The sequence below is a fragment of the Trypanosoma brucei genome, chromosome 7 (assembly GCF_000210295.1).
Source record: "Trypanosoma brucei gambiense DAL972 chromosome 7, complete sequence".
NCBI lineage: Eukaryota > Euglenozoa > Kinetoplastea > Trypanosomatida > Trypanosomatidae > Trypanosoma > Trypanosoma brucei.
Window position 1 is genome coordinate 1,299,287 of NC_026740.1, and position 26,177 is coordinate 1,325,463.

Genomic DNA, 26,177 nt, shown 5'->3' on the forward strand with positions numbered 1-26,177 from the left:
AAAGAAAACAAGAGGAAAGAAGCGACACCTTTACCACTTCCGTAGGTAATGAATAAATTCAACCCAACACCCTGCGCATAATTCCACACCCTAAAAATACGATGTTCCGAGCCACGTCAACCCACTGAACATCAACAGATTAATAATTTTTACAATAAAAACGAGCAAACAACAGGAAAGAGGACGGATATGCATGCAACAAACCTACATATAAAACCATACACTCACGCAATACATCCTAAACTACCCCGAAAGCCCCGCAGTCTACACCGACTGCCAGCGACTCTACCCCGGAGCGTTTGTTCGGAGTGTCTTGGATATTGTGGTAAACGCTCCGTGTCACGGCCCAGCAATTTACGCAAGCAAACGAGCAAGGCCAATCAAAGCTGAACATCGAAAAAAAAAACAACAAAGACGCCCCAGGACCCACCTCAAGCACCGCACATGTTTCTCTCATTTGCGCTACCCGCAAATAGCGCTCAAATATGCTCAAGGGAGAAGGAACTACACGTAGGATCGAGTACAGTTGCGTAGTCTGGGCGAGCTAGCGGAGCAAGTTAAAAAAAAAACATACACAAACACGAACACAAACACACAAAATGGGTCCGCCAACACATACACAGTCGGACAAGATTCGTACGAGAGAGGAAAGACGTTGTCAATAAGAACAGCCATAACCCAAGAAGATAACAAAGTGTAGGGGATCCGAAACAACAAATCAAGGAACAACACTTACGGAAAAGCGCACAGAATAGTACTTACTTCAGATTTCCACAGACAACTCAGCCCAATATCAAAATTATCAATACCACGGCAGTTGTACGAGAAATATAAGAGAAATAAAACACATTTGATCTGCACAGCTGTAGGGGTGATCACATGGAACAAATATTAAAAAATGAAAGGGTATAGGCGCAACAGTAGCGTTATGTCACTAGAAGTGGAATTGACAAAAAAGTGTTATACTGTTTGACGGACGAGGCGGTGTACTTTATATCCACCGCTCGCTCTTTACAGTATCAATATTGCGAATGATCTTTGTTACAGCAGGTTTTCCCCCCTCAAGGGTACACGTTTTTAAGGTCTCCCATAGATGACGCCTATCATCATCTTCTTCGCTGCTTGTGTAGTCAACCAAATCGTGCCCAGGAACCACCTGTGAGGTTTCCTCGTTTATGAGGCACTTGAACAGTGCCCTTTTTCTTGCTTGGGCTTTTAAAACTGTGGCGTCTTCGAATCCCGATGCTAATTTATAGGCAATAACAGCCTTTGACTGATTTTGTCTGTAGCACCGCGCAATTGCCTGTGACTCAACCTGAGGATTCCACCACGTGTCCCACAGAATAACGTGATTCGCCGCAGTTAAATCAAGACCGTACGCGCCAATCTGAGTGGACACAACCAAGCAGAGTACGTTCTTATCATCCCTGAACATCTCAACAACCCTTCGTCGACGTTGCTGGCAATCTTTTCCACGAATTGTAACTACACTAATCTTATAAGCAGTCAAGGTTCTTGCAATGAAGTCTTGCGACCCAATGTATTGTGAAAATATCACAGCCTTTTCCATCTTCTCGAAAATGCTGTGTAAAATCGAAATGAGGGCTGTTAGCTTACCACTGAGCGCAACAAAGTCGGCCAGTTTCCCGTTTTCAAGCAAACTTGAACAATCCTTCGCTAAAGCGTCATCATCACGGCTAAGCCTGTACGTTCCCAACTCTTCGAACTCCCCTGGTTCTTCTTCGATATCAACTTGACCTGTTCTCCATATACCGGTCAAAAACCCCAAGAAACACAGTGGATGTGTTGAAAGGTGGTATGGCCGATGTTCGGACGCCTTCAGACACAATAGGTTATCTGTTGCATCGACTTTAATGCGCTCCTCGAACATTTTCTGCTGCACAGCGGAAAAGTTGCATATAATAATGTAGTCGTGCAGCGGTGGAAGATCAACCTTCATAACGGTAAAGACATAGGGGCTCATCCATTCGTGGATATATCGTTGTGCGAAGAGAGCATCACAAAAAGCACTATCATCACCGTTAACATAGCGGTTGATAGAGTTTGAAAACTCGTTAAAATCGCGTTGCGGCAATGTGGAATGAACCTTGTCATCCACCCACCCAACAAGACGGTAGAGTTCCTCAGCGTTATTCTGCACCGGCGTCCCAGTGAGTACTACCCTTGCCGAGCAATGCAAACTATCCAGTACCTCCCTCAGTTTACTTTCCTTCGACGATATGCAATGGCCTTCATCAACGACTATGAGAGCGGGGCGGAACCCCTTTACCCTCGAAAGAAATGATTTGATGTAGCCAGGATTGATGACAAAAACGTAACTCTTCTTAGGGTTAGTAGTTGTGCCTTGTTGTTCATAGTTACTGAGATCATCCTCGAAGGAGCTGGAGTCCACGTTGTTTAGTACAATAAACCCCGGGAATACGAGACCATAGTCCTTCCACTTTTTCGCCTCCTGCATCCAGTGTTGAAGCAGTGTCTTCGGCGCAACGATCAGAATGTCACACGGCCCATTGTTGTAAATATAAGAATAGCAGATCGTCAGTGAAACCAGTGTCTTCCCAAGTCCCATTGTTAACGCCAGCACACAACCGTCTCCTTCCTTGATACGACGTGAAACAAATCTAAGGGCCGCATGCTGAGTTAAGCTCAGGGTCTTTGCTATTTTGAAAGGAATACACAAAGGTGGAAGGTGGCCGGTGACTCCGTTCAAATTGACCACGCTGTCTGCGCTGTCAGCATGCAGACGATCGCTCATGATCTGGTTCCTGAGTCTCATGCTCCGCTCCGTTTCACATGTGTGGGACATCAACCCACACCGCAGATAGCATACAATGCTGATTCGTCTCCAACTTCCTTCACGATTGTGTACTTCCGTGTTTCCGTGTTCCAGAGAACTGTCGAAAAATAAGACATCACCAACCTGAAGACAGAAGGCCTTGCGCGCACTTTTTAAGGCTAGGTAGCACCCCTCGTAATTACCGTCAAGTACGCAGAGTGCAGTAAGACCACCGCGAAAGTCACCTTTGTCTCGATGAACGGCGGTTCGAAAGTTCTTGTTCACACTTACAGTACTGAAAACGGTGTTGAATAGCATGTACTCAGGCGGTATGACCCTGCGCTGAAGCTCGTAATGGTCTGGGGCGTTTTCCTTGTATAGTTGATCTAACAACTGCAGTAACTCACCACACGGTCCGATAATCTTACCCCAGTTCCTGCGTGTGAACTCAGTCATGCGGCACTTACGCTTCGTTGGATTGTTGAGATAGTCGTAATAGCCAAGGATACCCGTGTCCGGATTTCTCACACCACCATTTGTCAATCTCCGCATATTTTGTTTGGTAGCCACTCCCTCCACATCAGCTGCGGCACGTCGACAGATATCTTTATCAATGCCACCACGTATAAAGATGGCCTGCACACGCTTTCCGGTTGGGTCCAGCAAAACACTATCCTCGGTCACCAGCTCAAAATCCTTTTCAGAGAGGTACTCTGAAACCTTGCCTGTAGGGATGTCAACCACCTCGGTACCGGTAACGTCAAAGCCTTCATAAATATCATCCACTGCATCCAGAGCAACAGGCGCAATGTTTACAGCTGCTTCAACAGCATTGCGAGGGAATGGATCCATCGAACCGTCTAGATGGACCACAGTCCTCTTGAATTGAACGTCCACGCGCTGTCCGAGAGGAAGCCTCTGTGTGAGAGCACCAGCTCGGAACTGACGGCGAAGTTCTTCACATACATTTTGCACAGGTCTGATGTGCAGAAGCGGAACAATATCGTACGCTTTTTGATATTCCTCATCAGAAGCGGTAACCAGTTCCGCACAGAGGTGGACAATTCGACATATGTAATCGCGAGGGTGGTAAAGAAGGCGGCACGGTAAGGATACACCTGGAGCCGTCGGGAATGTCTCCTCCAGGTTGCTGAACAGGGCCAAACGCTCTGCATCAGTCTTTAACCCGTAGTAGTCTTTGCATAGCCTGGTAAGAGAAGATTCTGACATCGGTATTGGTGGTAGAATCGTGATGCCACCTTTCGGGATACTCACTAACTTCATTCCATGATTTTTAGCCTCGTCAACGATAACATCAAGTTCACCCAAGAAGGAACCGGGTATAACGATCGCTGGCTCACTCGTTACTAAGACAGTTTGTAGCACCTGCTGCAGCACTTGAGACGCCCCATCCATAAACATAGGCATTGCCGTAACTGGTAGCGTAAAGAGGGGGTAAATAATGTAGTGAACAAAGAGGAGGAAGGAAAGAGTGAACGTCAGTGGTCTCGAGAATGACCGCAGGAATCTGCGTACTGAAAAGGTGCGAAAATGGAGTAACCGGGTAGCAAACACAACCCAAATGCAACATTCACAACTGCATATGCAAAGTAAACTACCTCCTCCACTACCTTCCGCAACACTTGTTGTGGTATTCAGTAGCAGAAATTTTGTCCCAAAACAACACTCCTACAACACAAAACATGGAGGTAACAAGCCAGTTTAAGTCTACGCTAGCTTGCGGAATTTATCAGCATTGAGCCCTACACACGTGGATGGAGGACGCTTTCCTCTGTATTGCTTCACATATTCTCATCTCTGTTCGACAAAGAGTGAGCGCCCTGTACTGGCTTCATGTAAATAAGGGAAACATCATTTGTCTTTATTCGCGTAGGTATTTTATCCAACAAAATCGGTTTCGTGTGTGTCCTATGGAAAAGGGTATAACTTTTCGCACAGATATTTTGAAATTATGCTTACCAAGGATTCTAATGTGTATCTACATGAAAACAAGGAAAGAAAATCAAGCAGAACCAGGGGTACTTATTGTCCCATGAGCAACGCGGCTGCGGCTCAGGCACATCATAAGAAATACACGATATGGTACATTCCCTCGTTTCTTTTGGGTAAGGGGGAGGTTTAATTTTTCGACATGTACACTTGTTGTGCAAATTACGCCACCCTTTAGCCCGCAACACCTGACATTATTTCCCCTTTGTCATAGAAGGGTCCTCGCCACCTCTTACTGCGTGTGCTCATGGCGGCGTAGTAGGTGAGCCACCCTTGTGCCGTGTACACTGATACCCATTTCAAAGTACCCGTACCTACTGCTCCGACACCTCCTGTGCTCATCAGCGGCGCCGTACCAACGCCAGAAAGTAACTGGGAAGAGAAACGCTTACGAACAGTGGAGATGAAACGGGACGTAACAAACTCTAGCTCGATATAATTAGTTAAATCTTTGTCGCCAACTCGTATATTCGCACACGTTGTCTTGGAAAAATAAATTAAAAAGTATCAACCCCCAAAGTCCGAGGGCGTGGATACGTCACGAATGAAATCCATTCCAACACACCAAACAAGGAATGTTTACTTCCATGGAACACGCCGAGTGTCAATAAGTTCTGGCCCGCAGTGTTGTAAAAGCTGGCGAAGAGGGGGGCAGCTTACTAAATACGGTGGCACTCGAAAATACGGATTGCGCTTAGACCTTGTTCTCCTTCCTGCATCACAGAGGTACATATCTTTAGATACAGAAGACAAAGCATTCTCATCGGTATAAGGCTTTGCCACCTGATAAGGCTGAAGATCTTCCACAAAAGGTTCAGCATCAGCGAAATCAAGTCCGACATAAGTGAATTTGTCAGCTGGAAAGCGTATTGCTTCTCTGTGGTACATTGTGAACCGCTCTGCCTTGTGCTTCCACCCAACAACAACAACCGATCCCGGAAAATGGCCTGTTACTTCATAGAACCGCGCAATACTAAATAAAAGGTTTTCGTATGAGTCCCTCGCAAACTCTTCGGTAAAAATTCTCCCATTCATAATATCCTTTGCCACATACGCAGGTTCAAATATGCCAAAGAGCTTTGACTCTTTTGCAACAATATAGTAACCCAAAGCTTCACTCCTCGGTCCCGCAATACCACACGTTTGACCACCTGAAAAAATTAGAATAGAAGTGTTTATTTGATCTCTAAGAATTTCCAATCCGCGTCGTATATGGGAGGCGAAACATAAAGGTAGAACAACGCCTGCTCGCAGTTGATGGGGTTCTAGGCACCATTCGCTTTCGTTCTTCCATTCAGATGCATTTGGTGCATTCAGCACTCCGTGTCCAGGAACAATAATGAGTGTGTCCGTAGAAAGGTATTTAGGGTTAGCTTCCCTTTCTGCTGCACCACCCGGCGTGTCCGCTTGCAACAACAGTTTGGCACGTAGCACCGAAAACATTAAAACAATGAAGACAATTGCAATTAGTGGCCACGTGCGACGCTTGTTTCTAAATCGTGTTCGCATTACCTATTAGCCGTACAGTTGTTTGTGTATGCAGATGTTAACCACATCAAACCTTCGTATCTTCACCATAGTTAGGAGGAATTAAAGGAAAGAGGGGTAGCGAAACCAATATGACACCGACAACGACATCATGCACATGCACAAATGGAATCTTATAGTGACTCTGTACGTCGCATTGTCACTTCACAAATATCATTACGTAGCACAACTCGCTGGCAGCATAAGTGTATTATTCAATAAATTGTACGCTTACGGGTGTTTATAGTGTCCAGCACCGTGGTCGTTATCAAATTCTGATTTCCGGGATATAAAATTTCGAATGGGCCTAGGGCAAAATCAACAGACGCCTTGACCGCTGCTTCGATAGACTTATCAAACACTGGGAAACGAGCATTCCCCATTACCCGGATGCAGTTTGCAACACGTGTAACAGCGCGCCTAATGTCTGCGTCAAACCTATCGTATGCAGATTTGGCCGACTCGGTAGCGGTAGTTGCTGTTGCTGGACTGACCCATATAGCACCATTTGTGCCAAGAACCAGATTTACGTGTATGAACTCCAAACACATAAAGTGGTGCTTGACACGTTTAACAAGAGCTGGTGAAATTAGTACCAGTAAACCAAAGTCGGATACCTTCCCATACTTCTCTCCTGATCGGGTGTGTAAGGATATCAGGCCATCTTGAGAAACGCGCTGCACCTCGGCAACGACCAACTCCCCTTCGTCAAATATGTTCCTCATAGTAAGTTCATCACTTCGGCCCCTCCTCCTCAGGATGCCACCGGGTTCAGTGACATTAGCCAAAGGCATCACTGCATCCTGAAAGGCCCCAACATTAACACGCCATCGGTTACCACATACTTCCTTAACGCGCCCGACCACAATATCACCAACCTCTGCGACGTACCGGGAAGACATACCTTTAACTGAGACAACTCTGTCTGTTACTTCAACCATCCCATTGATTGAGGCAATAATTTCTCCACCACCCTCTTGTGCTGCAGCTGCACCGTTCGGGTTGTTGCCTTCGTAAGTATTGTACCCTCGGAGGAAAACATGATCTTCAACGTAATCGAGTTTTGAGGGGCCTGCAGACCCACAAATGGTGTCACCTGTTATGCACGTCGGGACACTCATCACTACGAAGAGAGTAAACAAACAGTAGAGAAAACGATAGTAAAACAGAGGGGTTCGACAATGATGCATGATTTTCACAACAACGAATTAGCCGAACAACAGATTTGCGTGACAAAAAGGAAAAAATACGAACCACAGGCAAGTTAGAGGTCTAGGGGCTGTAAAGGGATGCAGGAAAATACAATTACGTGGCTGGATACGAAGCAGAGAGAAGAGTAGTGACCCAAAGTCGAAAGCAAAGTCAGAGAATACAGTATTTGTTAATGTTAATAACAAGGGAAAGAACGGCAGGAACAGACAAATTAAGTCGCGTTACTTCTTAAAGAAAAATGAGCTAAACCGATAACTTCAAGCATCTCCCCTGTGAACGCAACCCAGTTGCCGCAGTCAGACCCCAACCTCCAGTGGACAATGACAAGAAATCCTTCTGCAAAAGAAGCTGTACAGACGGCAAAGGGGTACATTGGGGGTGTAGAGGGAGAGAGAGACTTTTTACCCGCATGATCCTACTTGACAACGTGTCACACCGTCAAGGGAACGCTTAAAAAATGCAGCGTATGCTATTTCAGTCGTGATTTACAATATCTCTTTCCCCCTCCTTTCCAGCTCCTGCAGCAACGGGCAGTGAGTAAATATTACAAGGGCAGCCATCTTTGTCGAGATCGCACAGAACCCTTTAACGTCGGTGGTGCATAACACCCCACCCCTTGCTTCCCCACGAACTAGCGGATGCACACGTACCTCATTATACTGAACAGTTCAAGATCCACCACCTAAGAAGCGCTAAAACAAAAAGAAATGGGTGTGGGACCGCACCAATCGAAACGATCTTTTCAAACTGAGAAAGGTGATTGAAAGGCCCCAATACATTACGAGCGCGGTTATCTGCACCAAGCTGCGTTGACGGGAACCGCTGGCGGCAAACGACGAGGAAAGAAAGTGGCCAAAAGCACTAATGCATCGGGCATGAATGGGGAGGGGGTGATCCCACGAACCGATCACCAAAAAAGGGAACGACGTCACTTCGACGTCGTTCTCTTTCGCCACATACGCCCACGCGCATCCCCGGATAAAAAATAAGATTGAACAAAAATGAAAGGGAAGGAGGGAAAAGGAGAAGGGCGACGACGAGCCGCAGCGCATATCAAAAGTGAGCCTCCATAAGACAGATGTGTGAAAAGGGGAGACCACCCAGTGGCCAATACTACCGTCCCCAAAACGAGGGCTGTACTGCCAGCACCACGCCACACTAGCGGGAGCTGACGGCACTCGGACACACCGCCATGCGCAGGTCCCGGGGCTAAGCCGGTTTTTAGGCCGCTTTCTGCAAAACCTGAACGAGTAGTGGGGGCTCAAGTCCACCCCTACCAGCAAAGGGCGGCGCTTTTGGTCACTTCGAGGCACCGGGAACCACCATCGGACATGTTATTTCCGGCCCCCCGTCCATTAGCCTTCTGGGGCCCCAAAAATGGACAACAGCCGCCACCCCGGACACGCGTTTTGGAATCTAAGCGCAAAGGGACTGCCGCAGAAACTGGGTTGACATCGGTATTGGGGTCACAACGGTCGGTTTAAAAGAGTGATCCCTCAGCGGTCCCTTGCCTAAATAAAAAGAAAACCGAATCGCGCCGGCGCTCGGCGAGCAAAGCTTCGCCTTTGCGGACGGGCACCCGGCTGAACGAGTTGTTGTTGGGTTGTATTCCGAGAATTTTGCAGGGGGTGGCTTCTTCGGGTCATAACATATGTACCCCGCTTCCTCCTAGGATGGGTGTGTAATTTGACTGGAGAGTCGGGGAACGTGAGCGGGGTGTTTTGTGTTCCACCGGTCAGGGGGCCGGGTTTTTTTTTTTTTTCATAAACGTCTATAGGTACGGGGTGTCTATTTTTGGGAGGAGTGCGTAGCCTGTTCCCTTATAGGCGTCTACGCAACTTCAGGCGAAAAATGCGGAAGAGAAAAAAAGAGGGTTGAACGACAGCGGCTTTTTACCTTTCGCTGAATATCGTTTCGTGAACTGTGTATAGTAGAGTTTCTGAATTTTTGGTCTCGCTACACTGTGTCATTTTAGCGAAATGAACTACGCAACGGTGTGGGCTTTGTTTTACATGCAGACGACAGCCGTGCCACCCGGCATGTACCTGACGCACTTAACGGACCGCTGTCTCCTGGCCATTCCCTCATGTTACGGTGGCAACGTGTGGGGGAAAAGGTGGCGCTAGCCGTCGCGGCTCGCACGGAGTTGAGATGTTGTGCAACTCGAAAACCAGCCACTTCCGTTTGTACAGCGTGGTTCTTGTAGGGGGAAAAATTGTTGTTTATTTATACATTTAAGTGGCACATCAAAAGGATATGCGCGGAAGGGTTGTTCAGCCTCTTTGACAAGTACCCACAGCGGGAAACGCTTTTCGTTCCCCCTTTAAATGCGGTGCCTCCCAAAAACTGAGACGAAGGTCACTCGTGTGTGTGTGCATCCCTTCTCAATTTTCAAATGGTTAGCGGAAGTACGTCGCAGGCGAAAATGAGAACTGCTTCTGCCAACAAGAAACCCAACCAGGACACAAAATCGTACCACGAGTGAACGCTCAGTGGCCTGGGTAGTACTCAGCTTCTACCTTTTTATTTATGCGGGAAGGTTTAACGGCTGTGCTCCGTCTTTGCACCACTGTTATTTCGTTGGGGGAGAAGTTTAAGGGGGGAAACTACAAAGTCATTCAGAGAATAGGATGCTTTGGAACACTTTCCTACCTTTGAACTATCTGTAATGGTAAGGATGTTGGGAAGAGGACTTGGGAGGGAATTTCGACCGTTTTGTTTGGAGAGCGCAGTGACGCTAAGACAAAGGAGCCGTTGCAAAGGACGCGCCAAATAGCATTTAAATCCTGGGTGTAAAACGCGGGGTCATGTGCTTGCTCTGCTAAGTTTAATTTAATTTGTGCACACACGCTCATGTGCATGACAATCCAATAGGTTTGAACCTTTCGGTTGATGTGAGAAGACAGAACAGAAAGTGCCGGGTGGAACCACCAATTTTTATAACCAACGGCGCGCCACTGGGTCTACGGATGTGCCTGCAAGTTAGCAATCTGTAGAGTGTCCGTGGTGAAGTAGCAGCTGTCGTTTCAAAACTTTAAAATTCTCTGCTGAATATGTTGTACGATAGCGATGTGGAAACGTGTCATGTTATCTTGTGCCGTTTATCACACTGACAATGCAATAAGGTTCGCCAACAATTCACTGCGAAACTAAACTAGCACAACGTCATCAAAGGTGAAGCGCTAGGGATACGTACGTGTTTTTCGTGGGAAACCATGTTTGCGTGAATTTCAGCAACACAATTGGTGTGTTCGATGAAACAATTCCATTGAAGCTAGTAACTGTTGCCTCTTACAGATTTGTTGAGGGACACAAGACACGTCGTACCGTCCGAAATTACTATGCCTTCAGCTGAGCTAAAGGGGACTTATGCGACGCTCCCTATATTATTGGTGATTTTTTCTTTAAAGTTTATGAAAGGTAAAATCTGTTACCTTTTGTTAATTGGGGAGCTGGGGACAGAAATTTTGTGTGGGTTATACAAGTCGTTTTGACGGAGATGTTAAGCACTACTACAGCTTTGATATACGCACACTGCTGTTTTCGATTGACGTGTGAAAGCAGAGTGGCATGGCGTTGGGCAGTATAGCAAGCAGTAACACATCAGTTCTCGTCGTGAAGCGGTTACTCGTCGCCGTTACTTGACATCCACCCACTGTATACACAACAGTCTACCCGTTATCCTTACAAGAGCAGTTGTTCTGACCTTATCATGTGACTGTGATAGGGGCATTCTGTTATTCATCTTGCAAAATTTTCGGACCGCCGCCAAGTGACTTCTCCAAGAAATAATTGGAACACACCTCCACAGAAGTTGATGATCATTTATTTATTTATTTAAAATCACGTCACAATCAGAGGAGATGTGCAGATGCGGCAGTAGGGTAGTTGAATTTTATTTCATGTTGGCACCGAGGCACTTCAACTGCGCGAGAAGAAAATACTTAAGATGTAGTCTCGTGCTCCAAACTAGTTTGCATAATCAGTGAGAAGTATTGTGCAGATTGTGGTAGCGTTTTTTTTTCTAATAAAAAAAACCGCAGGGGTACCCACTACTTGTGTGTACTTGATTTGATTTGGCAACTGCCAACACTGTTTGTGAAGATGGTGGCAGTTAGGAGTTGTTCGTGTACGATCAGCTCACTGAGTTTTTAACGCGATACCCATTGTGCACACCGATTCAAGTAGAAAATGGGTGACGGCAACACCAACACGTTGTGGGACCGACGTTTGTCGGTGATGGACGATGGTTTTGCGATTCCACATGCCGTTAAACGTTACTACTCAATGCTTTGATAACAGAGGCATTGTCTTTGCTTGAAAGGTACCGCTACTGTTCTTAACCTTGCATAACTAATTATCAGCCGTCTGTTTGTATTTGTTTTCAGCTTGTCCAAATCGGTTTTTGTGAGGGTATCGTGCGATGTTGCACTCTAACACACTTGATCTAACAACGGCTGCTGTTGTCGTTTCCGTTTTGCTGCCGATCCTGCACCTCTTCGAAAAATATGTTGAGGGGCAGCACAACAGCGTAGGCAAAGGCGTGGTTATGCCTGATATGTGCTTATATTTTAAAAATGCCATCAACTGTCGTCACCCCTTTAACTTGGTGGGCCGCCGGCGCCAAGTGGTTTAATACTCGTCTTGGCGTAGGTAATGCATATTGGTATTTGCTGCTCAATGTAAACGAGCACGTTGCTGTAAGCCGTTGTTACGACCAGCATCAGGGCATGACGACTAAATTCTGAATCCCCTCTCGCTGTGTAATTGATTTCCGTGCATTTGAGAGCCGGCGCAGCTTACCGTTAACAAACGTTCACATACTCAGCCCTCTTACAGCTGTAGAATAAGTCTAGTAACGAACACAATAGTAACACGAAAGCACAAAAAAAATGTTGGTGATATCTTTTCTTTTCGGTGCCGCGAGCAACTGACCTTAAGCCGCCAGTCGAGCTTTGAGTAAAGAAGGGCAGTCGCATGAACATTACAATTTGTCCGAATTTGTTTCCTTTGTTACCACAAGTTATTTGTTGCAGTGGTCACTTGGTGAGCGGTATTCGTTTTATGATGAATGCTGTTTTTTTTTTTTTGTTACTTCTCTCGAAGCCTTTGCTCACGAAGAAAATACCCAAGCTTACTCGAATTTTGTTTTGCCATTGGCGGTTACCGGGGCCACAAAGCTCGAAAGGCACAACGTGAAGGAGATAGGGGGGGGCATATTTATGTCCGTGATGGAGTCCATCAATGAACCAAGACCCGTTTGCATCCCTATTTTACTCAGCCTTCGGATTTGTTCGAGGTGCAGACTCAATGCGCCAGTTTATTTATTTATGCTTATTTACTAGATTTCTTCTAAGACGTAGGGAGGGTGCCACTCCCGGAATGATACCTTTCAATATCTCCTGGCAATGGCATTGCATACAAGAACGAAGCTAACGCTACTCTATACCCCATTTCTCTCTCATCAACCTTATTGTGTTCCACGTCTTGCGCAATTGCTGTTTGTAGGTGCAAGATGGGAAAACAGAAGAAGCGGCTTCCAAAGCAAAAGCGGAAAGTCCCTATGGCAGAGCGCTCCCGTAAGCTAACAAAAAAGGGAAAACTTAAACGCCGACGCGGTGACCTGAAAATGGTCCACAATCTCGATGTCAGTTTCCCCGTGAAGCAAAAGAAAGGTGGAAAGTGGGTGAGAACGGGTGAGCGCCGCTGCAACGTACACACGGTTTGCAATTGTGTTAACCGCACGGATCCCACCAAAATGGCACGAGTGACGAATCGTTGAGGACCCACCCAACACACCTGGAGATAGCAGTAAAGTGTGTTTTCCCTGCAGGGTCAGACGTGCGCCTTCCGCCGCTCACGGAAAGCGTTATGTTCCCCACGTAAGGGAAGAGGCCGCGTACGCGTACGTGGCTCAGGTGCCGTCACCTCGTCGGCCATACGCACAAAGCACCCGCAGTCACAACTCCGCGGTCGACCGTGCATCCCCGTACTAACCCATTGGCCAACCATCTCACTGCGTACCTTTTTGCTTATTCAGTCCTTTTTTTTTTCTTGGTTTTAGAGTTCACTATGTAAAGGCGGTGCGCAAGCCAGTGTAGTATTCGGCGGGGATTCGAATGCGGGGAGGCTCCAAGACAGCAACCCAGCAGCAGCGGCTCGGCTGGAGGAGAACTGGAGAGGGGAAGGGAAGGGGGCGGCGCGGAAGCATCGAGGCAGCGTGGGTCTCCAAGGCTGACGTTTAGGAGGTCCGCCACGAACCCGGCACCTGTTCCCGACACACACGCGGGATTTAGAGGCAACACCCCCGCCCCGTGGATTTAGGAAGTATTGGGGAATGTGCTCGAACTGGTAAAATAAAAGGGGAGCAAGGAGGTAACCTCTGGAAAGGCGATGGAAACTGTTTTCCGGGTGGCATAACCGACGTTTGGACAGAAGGGGCGCCCAAAGAGGAAGGCGATACGGGACGAAGGAACGAAGAGATAAACCGCCCACGCGGCCACCCAGGGGAAAGGGAAACCTAACTCACTGAAAATTTATTTCAAGAAGCCAGCAGCCACGCGAGCACGGACCCTCTGGACACATAAGTTTCTCGCTTTTAGAAACTGGCAACTGAGAAAACATTTCAACTCGCATGGAGAGTTTGTCTTTCCAAAGAGGCGCGAAATTTGGGGACTGTATATGGAGGAGGAGGGCTTGGGCGCAAGGCACCGGTGTAATAGAAGGTAGGAAAGCACAACCCGGACCGTGAGCAAGATTCGCCAAGCGCGGTTCAACTCCTCCGTTGTTTCCGCACTGAAAGCGGTCGGTCACAAGCTCTCGCCCCGGCGCGCGCCGGTGGCGGTTTGTGGCTGCTCTTGTGATCCGTCGGTGGTTTCGGTGATGCGTTTTACTTCTCAAACCCGCCGTCGCCCACATTTGAATCTACCTGCCTAAACAATTGAAAGAACAGAAGGAAACGCGCAGATGGCAGCGAAGAGACCACCGGCTTAGCGCCTCGCAGTCCGCGCATCACCCCACTTCCGACCGCATTCAAAGTGGAATTTAGCAATTCTCCTTTCACACCCCTGCCGACACACAAAAAAAAAATAATAGTAATATTGACAATAATGATAATGATGAACAACCCGGGAATATAGTCAACGTGTGGCTAAAAAATAAATAAATAAAAGGGACCCTCGCACGAACACACAAGACAGCGTGTCCGAAGATTTTCGGCGACGGTTTGTGCGTCTGCGACCGAATATTCAATCCACTGTTAATCATCCTCCACACCCTCCTACTTTAACCACATCGTTTCTGTTTCAAAAGTCAACCCCTTTCTCGTTTCACATTTTTATCCATTACATGTTTCCCCCTTAATGCGCGGACCCTCACCTCGTAGCTCGGTTTACTTTAATTCATTTTACCCCCACGCACCTATTTTCCCCAGACGATCCCATTTTCTTTCCTTCTTTTTATCCCTCCCCCTTCCCGTTCCCCGCTCGCTCGTTAACGCTCGCTCCGTCGATAACATTAATTTTTCGTACGAGACTCACTTTGTCGCTTCGTTTCGGACTTCCTTGACGGCCTTAAGGACGTTCTTCGGTAGTTTGGCGGTGGCAAATATGAGGTTGGTGCGGCGGTCCAACTCCGACTTCAACTCATCCACCCTCCCCGATTCCTCCTTCTCGTCCCGCCTTCCACCGGCGCCTCCCGCTTGCGGTTTCGGAGCGCGGCCCGCGTCCTGCGCATCTCCCCTGCTGCCGCCGGCTTGGGGCTTTGCTGCTCCGCCTCGTCCCTTCATTTCTCCTCTTAATTGTAAATGGCACGCGGTTATTCAATTGATGTGTTTGGATAATGTGTCCGATGCGCCCAATTAATCAATATTATAAGCTAGACGGTGTGAATTGCCGCGTATAACCAACTGGGCAGATGAAACTGCGCGCTTGCTTCCTTTTTCGGATGCGTGTATGTCTTAACTGACGCTTTTGCCTTCTCGATATAAAGATGATGGGCTTATGGTACAGCGCACGGGCGACAGGGAGGCCATGACAGTGTGAACGGCCATGGATGGGTGCCAGCGGCGACACAAAAACAAAACAACAACAAGTGATTGGCAAAGAGGAAGGGGAGGGGATGGAAAGAAATACGGAATAAATTGTGAAAATCGTGAAGGCCCGCCGCTTTCACATCCATAATCCCAACGCATTTCCACAAAAAAGACCACAGTACTCGGTAACGCAGGGAACGTTCAGGCTTCAGCCGATGCAAGCAATACGAATTTAAAAACACAGAGAACCTCTTTCAGCAAGGTTAAAACGCCACGAGTCCACGTGAAGACAAAAAAAAAGGGCAATAAACCACACAACAGAGTGCAAGGGATGGTTTCGCACACGGTGAATCACCTTATCATTCGACTAGGGCGCAAAAATTAACAACAATACCAACCTTCCCCCCTTTAAAGAATGAGGAAAAAAAAAAAACACCCCTCCTCCCTCTTTTCCGCGCCTCTTTATTATGGGGCCAAAAAACACATATACCTCCGGTGTTGGTCAAAGCTTTTAAGACCCCCCGACGGGAGCAACAACGACTGCAAAGAGACGGTAAACACACAAGAAGAGTGAAGAAGAAATGACAAAAGGGGAAAGGGAGGAACAAAACGCACTAAACATGGGCATGTATGCCCCAAAATCTCCTCCCGCCCAGCCACCCGGAAAAGCACAGAAACTCGGGTGACGGCATGCACGTCGCGCGGAAGAAGAGGGAAGAAAAAGAGTCCTGTTCAAGAGTCCGCGAAAGCTTGAAGCTCCCGCTCACTGAAACCCGATGCAATACGTTTGTGGTAGCATATTGTCCTACAAAACTGCTTCAACGCCATTGACCCCAGAACAAACAACACAATGACCATCAACACTATGGAACTGAAGAGAATAATGTAGAAGGGTTTCTCATTCCTTTCCGGTGGGACCGGGGGCGGTGGTGGCGTAGGGCCGGGTTCTGGTCCTGGTTTTGGCCCAGGTGGAGGTTGTAACCCCGAAATGGCAACCTTAGCCGCTTCATTTCCTGCCGCCACTGCCATCGGTACCTGCTGCGCTGCTCCCTGGCGGGCCTCACTCGCGGCGCCGACAATACCCTCCAACTCCCGTAATAATTTCTCAGTCTCGGTGAGGTTCGCCCGTATGGTGGGGTCTTTCACAAACGGTAGCGCCCGTTGCATGGCGTCCTCCAGCGAGTCTGCTGTGACGTTCTTTCTCTCCCTCTTGTTACATTTGTCAGTGACGTGCTGCCTAAACGAAACCTCCGTACCATCCACTAAGTGCTTGAGATACCCGTTCGCCACCTCAGCGCACCGCACAACACGCACTGCGGCATCCTTGAACTGCGACCACAGTCCTCGGACCCTTTGGATTTCTTCGTTACACAGAACGATTGCAGTTCTTACTTTGTTAAACGCGGCCAAAACAACTTCAATAGCTTCAGCTGACTGTGAGGATGCCGCCCGCAGCACGGCGGCGTAGGCCTTTCGTACTTCCATCTCCGCTATTGCCCCGCTTTGTGACGCCACAGTGGCGTTTCGGCGCACATGCACCTTCATAGAATCAACAGCATCCCACGGCACTCCATTCAATTGTTTGATTAATTCACACACGGCCTCGTCACCGTCATTCTCGGTGAGTGCCGTCCTCCCAAGCACACTCCCAAACAAGAGGAAGCTAAGATATACGTAATAAATCAAGATCATTACCTCGTTGGTCACACGATGCGCAATTAACACCGTCGCAGCGGAGACTTCCTTTCCAAATTAGCAAGCCATTCGCCACGGGAACGCACGGGTGGTACGACGAAAAGGGAGAGAAGAGGAAAGAACAAGAGGAGGGGACAAAAGTGAACCTCATGGGGCGTATGTGTGTGTGTGTGTGTGTGAGGGGGTTTCTAGTGGCCACGAGCAACATGCCACACATTTAAATATTTCGCGCGCATCTGCGGCTGGTGGTCGGGAAAATTGGGGAAGAAAAAAAGAAAGGAAAAGAGCCGCCGCACCTGTATCACCTCTTGGGCTCTTTTTTTTTTTCCTCCCTCCTCGGTGCGTGACATTGTTCTGCAGCCAACCAAATCCCGTTAACACAACTTGCGCTGCTACCACCAGATGTGCCCGATAATTACTTGTGCTGACATCTAGAAAACAATAAGAAAGAGCAGGATGAAAGGGGAAGTGTTCATACGCATCGTTGAATACAATGCCACGCATATGCAAGCAAGCATACCCCATCGTAAGTGGACAGAAACTTGTGTATGGTTAAGCAAATGCGACAAAGCAAAAAAAAAAAAGACAAGAGAAACCCAGCGGTACGAAGAAGGGGGCACACACATACACACCCCGGCAATAAATAACATTGTGTGACATAATTTCTTCACTTTCCCCTCTTCCATCCCTCCCTCCCTCTCCCTCCCAAAACACACACACACACACACGCATACACACCCTCACATTCAAAACGCGCATATATATATATATATATATATATATATATATATAATCTTCAGCCCGGCCACATCCAATTTGTTCACCAACGTACGCCAGCAAACCGTCTCCAGGCAATGAATCAGAGACGAAGGAGAGAGGATGGAGTTGGATTCAATCGGTTACCGGACGAAAAATAAAACAAGTGGGTGGAATTCGGCGGGACATAAAAACAAAAAAAGAAAATTCTGTTACTGGCTCTTCTTTTTGTTTCTGACGCTTCAATTGCTCGGCGTACCCGCATTTGCAAACAACAACAAATCCCTTACATTCACTTCATAAACTTACTACAACCACACACAAAAATTCCGCGATGTTGGTGTTGCAGCTCCTCGAACACGGTCTACTACCACGCACGCCACCAGGCCCCTAACCGTTGTCGCTTGTTGCATTAGCACTGTTAAATTCATTTACCCTCTCCCCCTTCCCGCCTGTTTAATCCCTAAACTCATCTGTTTGAACCGTAGCGAAAAAATTCAAGAACTCATTACAGTGATAATGATTGTAATAATAATTATTATAGTAATATCATATGGCAGGCAGCGGTGAGTTTAAAACACAAAAACAAAAGGGAACACATACGTCCGTTCCAAACTTTCGTCTCAGTTTCAAATGCGCTGGCGAGACGGAGGCGGTAGTTAAGAGGAGGGAAGTATACGTTTGGGGGGATGGAGAAAGATCAGCAAAGAAACTAAAGTCATCTCAGCTTTTGTTTGCTTCTGCCTTTTCGTGCCTATTAACGTTGGGGGGGGGAGGGAAGAGAGGGAAGAGGGAAGAAAATCGTTGTGAGCACACTGTGGCCGAAAACAGTTAATGCTCAAACGCAATATTCCTTTCGATGCTGTGATTGCCTTTCACACCCCCATTAGGGTGTAATATGATAGCAAGTAGATTCTCTCGCTTCTTCTACTCCCTTTAACACCACCTTTATAATTTAGTTACGTGTTCCCTTCTGTTCCCTCTCCAGCACTCCTTCACGTGCACTCAAACACACGCACCTCTATATTTTCTTCCATCTCAAGCCCCCCCCCTGCTCATTTCAGCCAGCATTTGCCGCTGCTGCCCCACCCCTACTTCCACCTTCCTTAATATATCTTTCAGAATTAATCCTCATTCACGGACCACAGTTTAAGATGATCGTCTAGCGAAGAAGTAATAAGTTTGTTGCCGCACATATCCATGTGATAGACAGTGCTGTGATGTCCCACTAAGGTCTCGCAGTGCTCCCCTGTCTGAGCGTCCCAAATCATGACGCTCCAATCGCGAGCACATGTGTAAATGTACTTGTCGCTTGTAGAGAACATTGCCTGGTGAATGGGAACCTGGTGTCCCCTCCACGATAACACGCAGCTGTTGTTGCACCAGTCCCAAACCCTAACCTCGTGGTTCATTGCCGCAGATACAATACGCGTGTCGTCATGGGAGAACTGGCAGGACCACACCGTATCAGTGTGGCCATCAAGTGAAACCTGTTCCTCATCCCTTTCCCATTCCCACACCTTGATAACCCTGTCGTCCCCACCAGACACAACGTACTTCCCTGAATCGGTGTTGCTGAAGCAGCAGTAGAATACAGCCAATGTATGGCCGCGGTACGTGCCCACCTTTGTCCCCGTGTTTCCGTTCCACACCCGAACGGTGTGATCGCATGAGCATGACACGATGTAGTCTCCATTGGAATTGTACTTCACACAGTAAACCTTGTCTTCGTGACCCTTCAATGTATACACCTTGCCGCATGTCGCGACGTTCCAAACTTTGATTGTGCGGTCGTCTGATGACGATACCACGCGATTCCCACGCGGGGAGAAGTCGCACGAAAGTACAAAACCATTATGGCCACCCTTCATCACACTGCTGGTTCCACTAGAAGTGTTCCACACACGCACGGAGCGGTCGCGGCTCGCTGTGCAGAAGCGGTCGCCTTTAGGGGCGAAAGCACAGCAATACACGGCTGAAGTGTGGCCGGTATACGTCTTGAGCTCTCGAACCTCCACGCGACCATTAGAGAACGGCTTCACCTTGAACCCGGTGGTGGTCCCGGCGGTGTCAGCGGTTACCGTTTCCACCTTCACCTCGGTGATAGCATCATCTGCCACCACCGGACGCTTTTCTGGTGGAACACAAATGAGTTTCATGCGCTTGCCTTCTTGGGCTTGAACCTGCTTCATCTCCCAAAACATGCAGAACACATCATCGTCATCCATGTCAATGATGTCCTCACCTTCATAAAAGGACATCGCCATCTTCCCTCCAAACTTCTTTTCCACCATCCCGGTGAACTCTTCGAAGGTTGTGCCAGGAGCAATGTGTAGCACCTTGTTCGCTGTGTTGTTCTCCTCCTGGCAGTAAACGGCAACCTTTCCACGCATCGTGCGGGACCCCGCCTGCAACCCGTCGTCATCGGTACCAGCGACCCCGCCTGTTGTATTGGGTTTTGGTACTGATACGCCTGTGCCTGTACCGGGCTCGCTTCGCAGCCTCGTGCTAAGATCCAGATCTGGTTGCTCCAGCACTTGCTTGATGAAGTTACTTATGGAATCCCGCTCCTCTAATGTCATGCTGGTATACTCTTCAATTGCCTCCATAGCGGCAGCACGCGGACGAGACGGCTGTTGCTGCTGCTCGGCCGTCTGACGGGACTCCTGCCGTCCAGCGTCCCCGGCATCTTTCATCTTTGCTGCCTTGCGGGCTGCCTTCGCCTCCTTTGCCGCAACCAACATCGACCATATCTCATCCCCACTCAAAGATGAATTTGGTAAGTTTTTTTTAAACGTCTCCACCGCTACCTCCCGCGACGCGTCGTGCTTGACAAGTAGCTCAATAACAGCATGTTGCTTACCACTGGGAAGCCCCTGATAGCTGAGTTGTTTCCCCTGAAAGGTTAGTGTCATTGTCTGCGGTTTCTCATCCACAGGTTTTTCCTCCACCGGCTTCTCAGCGGCGGCAGATTCGCTCTGTTTCTTTTTCTGTTTCTTTTCCATATAAGCCCGCTTGGCGTCGCTATATCGCTGCAATATGTCTGCACTGGGCGTATTCTGGCCCCCCTCAATGTTGTCACGAAAGGCCTGAACCACCACGTTATTATCAGCATCCAACTTGACGAGGATGTCCATGAGGTCTTTGGGTCGGTTTTCGGGGCGACCCTCATAAACAACGGGTTTACCGCCTATGACGAAGCGTAGCTTCTCCTTGCTCATTGTTGAAGAAAGCTGTGTGCTGCCTTTCTATCTGTTTTTTTATTAATTCTTTTCCGTTGAAATGACGAATTAAAACTATACGTATATATATAAGCAGGTACGCGTGGCCTTGGTTACTTTTTCTTTTTGTGTTCGCTGTATTCAAAGAGGAAAAAATACAAATACACCAAGAGTCATTTTTTTTTAAAAAAAAAACCTTCGTTACCCAATGGTTCAAGTGGTGATGACAGCCAAAATCGTACAGTTCGGTATATTAAAACACTTATCAATGTGCGACCAACCCTCTCACACCAATGGCGACAAGGAGGGGAAATGAGTAGTGAGAAAAGAGACGTCAGAGGGAATCCAAGTTCCCTTTTAAACAACAGGCTGTACACCTTACAAAACATAGTATCCAACGCTGTAGCTTGCCTACTTGTGACAACACGCCGTGTGTACAATTTACACCACACGTTTTCATTCCCTCTGTGCCACATAACATAACGACCCCCATACTGCTCCGCTCCGCACACGCACACACGCTCTCCCTGTTACCCGCGTATGCATATGCATGGTGTCTCAACTCTCAAATGTGCTGTCAGCCGATATGTCAAGCAGAACCCTCACCAGTTCCGGGCTCTGAAAATTTTCCTCATATTGCATCATCTCGTGCCGCGTGACCCATGCGTGGTCGATAGTCTTCGGCCTAAACTCTGAAAATTTCGGTCGTCCACTTAAATACGTAGCAACGTAAATAAAGAGCCAGCTCCCATCGTTTGCGTTTGGCACCGTTGCCTGCGGTGCATTGGACCATACATAACAATCCAAACCCTCGCCGTTGTCCGTTGCAATCGCTCTCTCGGCCGCCATGCGCAGCGTTTCGCGTCCACGAAGCTCCGTTTGGGGCACGGTCCACTTTCCAGAGGCCTCGTCGCGCACAATAAGGTGCAAATAGTCGTCGAGTTTACGGTGCAACGAATGACGTGTCGGAGGCGAGCTTGCGTTACTATTGGCGTTGCTGCTGCCATACGTGGCGGGGTCCCAAAGATCACGCGGGGTCACCCGGCGCTCCGGTTTGTACCGCTGCAGCACAACCCGCATGGCGTCTTGATAGAGCTCCAGTCCAAAGAAATTCGACTGGATTTGCCGCGGGTCCGTACGGTTTAGTGCGTCGATGGACTGGCCACGCTGCGCCATGAAGTGAGTTGCTGACTCGGATGACTCATGTCTGCTGTACCGCTGGTGTTCTCGTTGGAGAAGGAACGCCATTTCCATTTCCAGGGGATGCGGTGTGGGTTTTACAACGGGTTGACGATGAAGAAGATAAGCAACGCGCACCTTCGACTCACTTGCAGCCTGTTGAACCTCAGCCGCTGGCACCTGCGGTAACACAGGCGTGCGGTGCTGCGAATGAAATCCACGACACCCTGACAAAACTCGCGAAAGAGGAAGACGCGCTACCGGACGCATTTGCCTTCCTTCCACCGTCGAAAATGGTACGGAGGACCCACTCCTTTAACTACAGCAAAATAAAACGAGGGGAAAATGGGCAGATTTCATGTGTATAAACCAAGTAGGGATCATTCCGCAGAGGTCTCAGCATCTACACGCAGAGCAAACTCCTGCACTCCAGGTGCCCTGGTCCACGGCCGTGACGCAAAGCAGGATTTATTAGGTTCGATATGAGAACGGGGCGCAAATGCCACGCGGCATAGGCACCGTTACTCGTTTGCCCGCTCCTCCAGTGCGGCCACCCGCGCCTCCACGTCATTCAATCGTCGCATCACCGTCCCCACCATCATTCGTACCATCATCTCAAGCTCTTGCAATCGGGTTTCGAGCGCCGCCGTTTGACCGCTGGTTGCAGCTCCGTAATTAGAGTTATCGGAATACCCACCAGTTGGGGTCAGCTCTGGCAGTGGCGTCTCTTCGACTCCTGAAACACATATTGCGACGATATGGATCGCGTCCTTCGGTTTCCTTGCGAAGAACTTCAACTGCACCCGCTCACCAGGAGCCACACAACAGTCGATGAAATGGAAATAGCGCGCGTCGCGGCTCAACCCCCCGACAACAGCGGTTACAGCAACCCCACCACTGGCAACGGCGCTAGCTCCTTCATGTGTTTGGACTTCCGAGCCGTCCGTATGCAACTCTACCACCCTGGCATTACTCACGATTGCAATGTGCGTCAAGCGCCTCTGCTCCCGCAACTCAACCCACGGCGCCTTTCCATCAGTCAACGCAACCACCTGTCCAGATCCCCTCGTATCCGCACTATTCGCGTTATTTTCATTACACGTGCCTTCAGTGCCACCGGTGGAAGCAGACGCTGCAGCAGCAGTTGCACCGGCCTGCGCGGCCTCTACACTATCAAATACCAAAAGCGGTGGTGCTGGTGTTCCCCAACTGCACTGGCAGGCGCCACGCACAGTCATCAGAGCGTCTGCAAACAGGCGGAAGCAGCGGCAAACCCAAGAATCTTCCCCAAACCCTAGCACGCACACACACGCCGCTGCAGAACAGCAATAATAATGCAGGAGAGAAGAGGAATTAAAGAGAGAAGACTGTGCACATAAGAAAATCGAGAGACATCAAGGAGGAAAATAAGCAGTGAAATAATGGAAGAACACCCTCCACAAGTTAAAGCACAAATGATGATTTGATTAAATTGTCACATGCGAAGTTCCGGTTCGCTAGTCTTGTGTGACGCCCCTCTGCGGTCAACGATAAAAGTAATGACAATAGCATTAACAGCGGGAATGGAAACCAAAAAAAAAAAGCAAGAACAAAAACAACAACATTTGAACTAAACAAATAAAGCAACTGACCGAAGCGCGGGGCAGTTGGGTAAGGAAAAAAGTAAAAAGAAAAGAAAGGGAAAAGCATTGGAAAAGAAGTAAACGGGGAAAAGTATGAAACCCACACTTACACACACATATGTATATATTTCCGCATATAAATCCCCCCTTTCCCCCTTTTCAGGTATTTTATATGTTCACGTATAAAACATGAACACCCACGAGGAACCCCATGCAAACACATGTGCGTTATATATATATGCATATATAGATAGAAACATACACACACATAAATAATATATATAACATGGTGTAGCATATATAATGTATCTAATGCAAGTACACATCATATAAATTAATATAAATAAATAAATAAATAAATATATATATATATATATATATATGAGCGTCCGTACTCACTTTACAAAAAAGACAAAGGAACGAGAATGAACACAAACCTCACGTGAATCTTGGCGAACATATACATCTTCTAGTTGTGTGTACAGGTGCTCGCCTAGCGCATAGGAATGAAACCAAACTGCTCGCAGAAGTAAATTAAATACTATATATATATATATTTATTTATTTATATTTAAAGTAATGCCAACGTGATTTCACAGACAGACGCGCACACATGAAACCTCCCATCTCTTCTTTTTCTCAACTTCACTTCACTTCATTTCATATTTCCTTTTTCATTTCACCGCATCGCAACCACTTCCCTTTTCATGCTTTTAATTATCTATTCATTTATTTTATTTCAACACCAACAGCAACAAGAGTGGCAATTGTGACAATAACGGACATTATAATTTATCAATATTATTTACAGTTCCCTTCGCCGATGCCATCTTTCATCGGCTTCAAAGCCCGTCATTTTTTAGTGCTTCCCTCCATGGCGACATTTTCCTCCTTTCCCTTTCCCTTTCTCTCTTCTTGTTCTTCTTCCTCTTTGTCACTTGGTTTTACTCATCTATTTTTTATTTTTAAACATTTAATATGTCATTCGGACTCTTCAACCCTTTTCTCGACACTTCTTCCTTATATGTTGAATGATGACATGAGTTCTTTCCAAAACAAAACAAATAAGTAAATAAACAAATAAAACAAACATAGGCAGGTTGTAACAAGTAATAAATAAATAAATATAAAAATAAAAAGCAAACGCAATTGTGTACGTAGAAAATAAAACAAAAGGAAAACAAACACACACACACGTGGAGACAAAAAGGAGAAATAAACTGAGGCATGCCGAAAAATAAAATAATTGTGGGCGACAGTTCTAACGTTCTAATACTGCAGGCACCACGGAATCGGAAACGGTGAGAACAAAAATAAAATAAAAAAAAAGGAAACATCACCCAAACATTTTGTTTCATGTCGTCCGTTTTTCATAATATTTTTATTTTTTCTCTACTCTTCGCACTTCATCCCATTTGTATATATATTTCTAACAAACGGTAAAATGAAAATAAAAATAAATAAATCAAAGCAAAACAAAACAAAACAAAACAAGCGGATAATTTTAATAACAAAAACAACAACAACTTCTTCCCTTAAGGGAAAACAAAATAAAAAAGAAATAGAATACGCCGGAGTGAATAAATACTCTATATAGTTATGTGACTTTAAATTTTTTTTCTCGTATATATATTTTCCTCGTTTAATATATTTATTTGGATATTTCTTTTTTTTTTCATTTATATCATTTTATTCCCCTTCGCTTGTTCCCTTCCCTTTTCCCCTCCATCCCGCACATGCCACAATCACCATTGTGTTCTTCCCGCTTTTACATTTCTCTCATTTTCGCTCAGTGGAGGCACCGCGGGGGATATGAAATGCCAGGGAGTTATGCAATAGAGGAAACGTGGCGTCTTATCGCTTGCCTTCGTTTTCCTTCTGCTATCGGTATTGCTTTTGTTGTTATTCTTGTAGTGCTTCCAATCGCTGTTGTTGAGAAAGTATAAAACAATTACGGCTTCCCCTAACACGCATTCACACGAAAAGAGGGGCACATGTCCCGTCGCTCCTTTCATGATCAACCGTTAATTGTCTCAACTTCTCGTACTTTTCACTGCTTCGTTTTTTTCCTTCACTCTTTCATTCGCGATCGCTTCCTCAACCTCACACATTCATCACCGTCATCG

The 26,177-nt window shown here is 47.2% G+C and overlaps 14 protein-coding genes across 14 annotated transcripts; 3 read left to right on the forward strand and 11 right to left on the reverse strand.

Moving 5' to 3' along the window:
- Positions 1-991: 991 nt before the first annotated feature.
- Positions 992-4,225, reverse strand: TbgDal_VII5260 (SNF2 DNA repair protein, putative; the record flags this gene model as incomplete). Its single annotated transcript, XM_011776593.1, has 1 exon — positions 992-4,225. One exon carries the CDS (start codon positions 4,223-4,225, stop codon positions 992-994), a length of 3,234 nt encoding a protein of 1,077 aa, XP_011774895.1.
- A 1,161-nt stretch (positions 4,226-5,386) lies between these two features.
- TbgDal_VII5270 (hypothetical protein, conserved) lies at positions 5,387-6,316 on the reverse strand (the record flags this gene model as incomplete). Its single annotated transcript, XM_011776594.1, has 1 exon — positions 5,387-6,316. One exon carries the CDS (start codon positions 6,314-6,316, stop codon positions 5,387-5,389), a length of 930 nt encoding a protein of 309 aa, XP_011774896.1.
- A 233-nt stretch (positions 6,317-6,549) lies between these two features.
- Positions 6,550-7,524, reverse strand: TbgDal_VII5280 (exosome complex exonuclease; the record flags this gene model as incomplete). The annotated part of the gene is made up of 1 exon (XM_011776595.1): positions 6,550-7,524. One exon carries the CDS (start codon positions 7,522-7,524, stop codon positions 6,550-6,552), a length of 975 nt encoding a protein of 324 aa, XP_011774897.1.
- A 714-nt stretch (positions 7,525-8,238) lies between these two features.
- TbgDal_VII5290 (hypothetical protein, unlikely) lies at positions 8,239-8,598 on the reverse strand (the record flags this gene model as incomplete). Its single annotated transcript, XM_011776596.1, has 1 exon — positions 8,239-8,598. One exon carries the CDS (start codon positions 8,596-8,598, stop codon positions 8,239-8,241), a length of 360 nt encoding a protein of 119 aa, XP_011774898.1.
- A 4,463-nt stretch (positions 8,599-13,061) lies between these two features.
- On the forward strand, positions 13,062-13,328 carry TbgDal_VII5300 (phosphoprotein lepp12; the record flags this gene model as incomplete). Its single annotated transcript, XM_011776597.1, has 1 exon — positions 13,062-13,328. One exon carries the CDS (start codon positions 13,062-13,064, stop codon positions 13,326-13,328), a length of 267 nt encoding a protein of 88 aa, XP_011774899.1.
- Positions 13,329-14,071: 743 nt separating this feature from the next.
- Positions 14,072-14,464, reverse strand: TbgDal_VII5310 (hypothetical protein, unlikely; the record flags this gene model as incomplete). The annotated part of the gene is made up of 1 exon (XM_011776598.1): positions 14,072-14,464. The coding sequence occupies one exon, from the start codon at positions 14,462-14,464 to the stop codon at positions 14,072-14,074; it is 393 nt and encodes a 130-aa protein (XP_011774900.1).
- Positions 14,465-14,907: 443 nt separating this feature from the next.
- On the forward strand, positions 14,908-15,408 carry TbgDal_VII5320 (hypothetical protein, unlikely; the record flags this gene model as incomplete). Its single annotated transcript, XM_011776599.1, has 1 exon — positions 14,908-15,408. One exon carries the CDS (start codon positions 14,908-14,910, stop codon positions 15,406-15,408), a length of 501 nt encoding a protein of 166 aa, XP_011774901.1.
- Positions 15,409-16,310: 902 nt separating this feature from the next.
- Positions 16,311-17,270, reverse strand: TbgDal_VII5330 (T. brucei spp.-specific protein; the record flags this gene model as incomplete). The annotated part of the gene is made up of 1 exon (XM_011776600.1): positions 16,311-17,270. The coding sequence occupies one exon, from the start codon at positions 17,268-17,270 to the stop codon at positions 16,311-16,313; it is 960 nt and encodes a 319-aa protein (XP_011774902.1).
- Positions 17,271-17,420: 150 nt separating this feature from the next.
- On the reverse strand, positions 17,421-17,798 carry TbgDal_VII5340 (hypothetical protein, unlikely; the record flags this gene model as incomplete). The annotated part of the gene is made up of 1 exon (XM_011776601.1): positions 17,421-17,798. One exon carries the CDS (start codon positions 17,796-17,798, stop codon positions 17,421-17,423), a length of 378 nt encoding a protein of 125 aa, XP_011774903.1.
- Positions 17,799-19,153: 1,355 nt separating this feature from the next.
- Positions 19,154-21,250, reverse strand: TbgDal_VII5350 (hypothetical protein, conserved; the record flags this gene model as incomplete). Its single annotated transcript, XM_011776602.1, has 1 exon — positions 19,154-21,250. One exon carries the CDS (start codon positions 21,248-21,250, stop codon positions 19,154-19,156), a length of 2,097 nt encoding a protein of 698 aa, XP_011774904.1.
- A 173-nt stretch (positions 21,251-21,423) lies between these two features.
- TbgDal_VII5360 (hypothetical protein, unlikely) lies at positions 21,424-21,726 on the reverse strand (the record flags this gene model as incomplete). Its single annotated transcript, XM_011776603.1, has 1 exon — positions 21,424-21,726. The coding sequence occupies one exon, from the start codon at positions 21,724-21,726 to the stop codon at positions 21,424-21,426; it is 303 nt and encodes a 100-aa protein (XP_011774905.1).
- Positions 21,727-21,808: 82 nt separating this feature from the next.
- Positions 21,809-22,699, reverse strand: TbgDal_VII5370 (hypothetical protein, conserved; the record flags this gene model as incomplete). Its single annotated transcript, XM_011776604.1, has 1 exon — positions 21,809-22,699. The coding sequence occupies one exon, from the start codon at positions 22,697-22,699 to the stop codon at positions 21,809-21,811; it is 891 nt and encodes a 296-aa protein (XP_011774906.1).
- Positions 22,700-22,950: 251 nt separating this feature from the next.
- TbgDal_VII5380 (T. brucei spp.-specific protein) lies at positions 22,951-23,667 on the reverse strand (the record flags this gene model as incomplete). Its single annotated transcript, XM_011776605.1, has 1 exon — positions 22,951-23,667. The coding sequence occupies one exon, from the start codon at positions 23,665-23,667 to the stop codon at positions 22,951-22,953; it is 717 nt and encodes a 238-aa protein (XP_011774907.1).
- Positions 23,668-24,664: 997 nt separating this feature from the next.
- Positions 24,665-25,123, forward strand: TbgDal_VII5390 (hypothetical protein, unlikely; the record flags this gene model as incomplete). The annotated part of the gene is made up of 1 exon (XM_011776606.1): positions 24,665-25,123. One exon carries the CDS (start codon positions 24,665-24,667, stop codon positions 25,121-25,123), a length of 459 nt encoding a protein of 152 aa, XP_011774908.1.
- Positions 25,124-26,177: the final 1,054 nt, after the last annotated feature.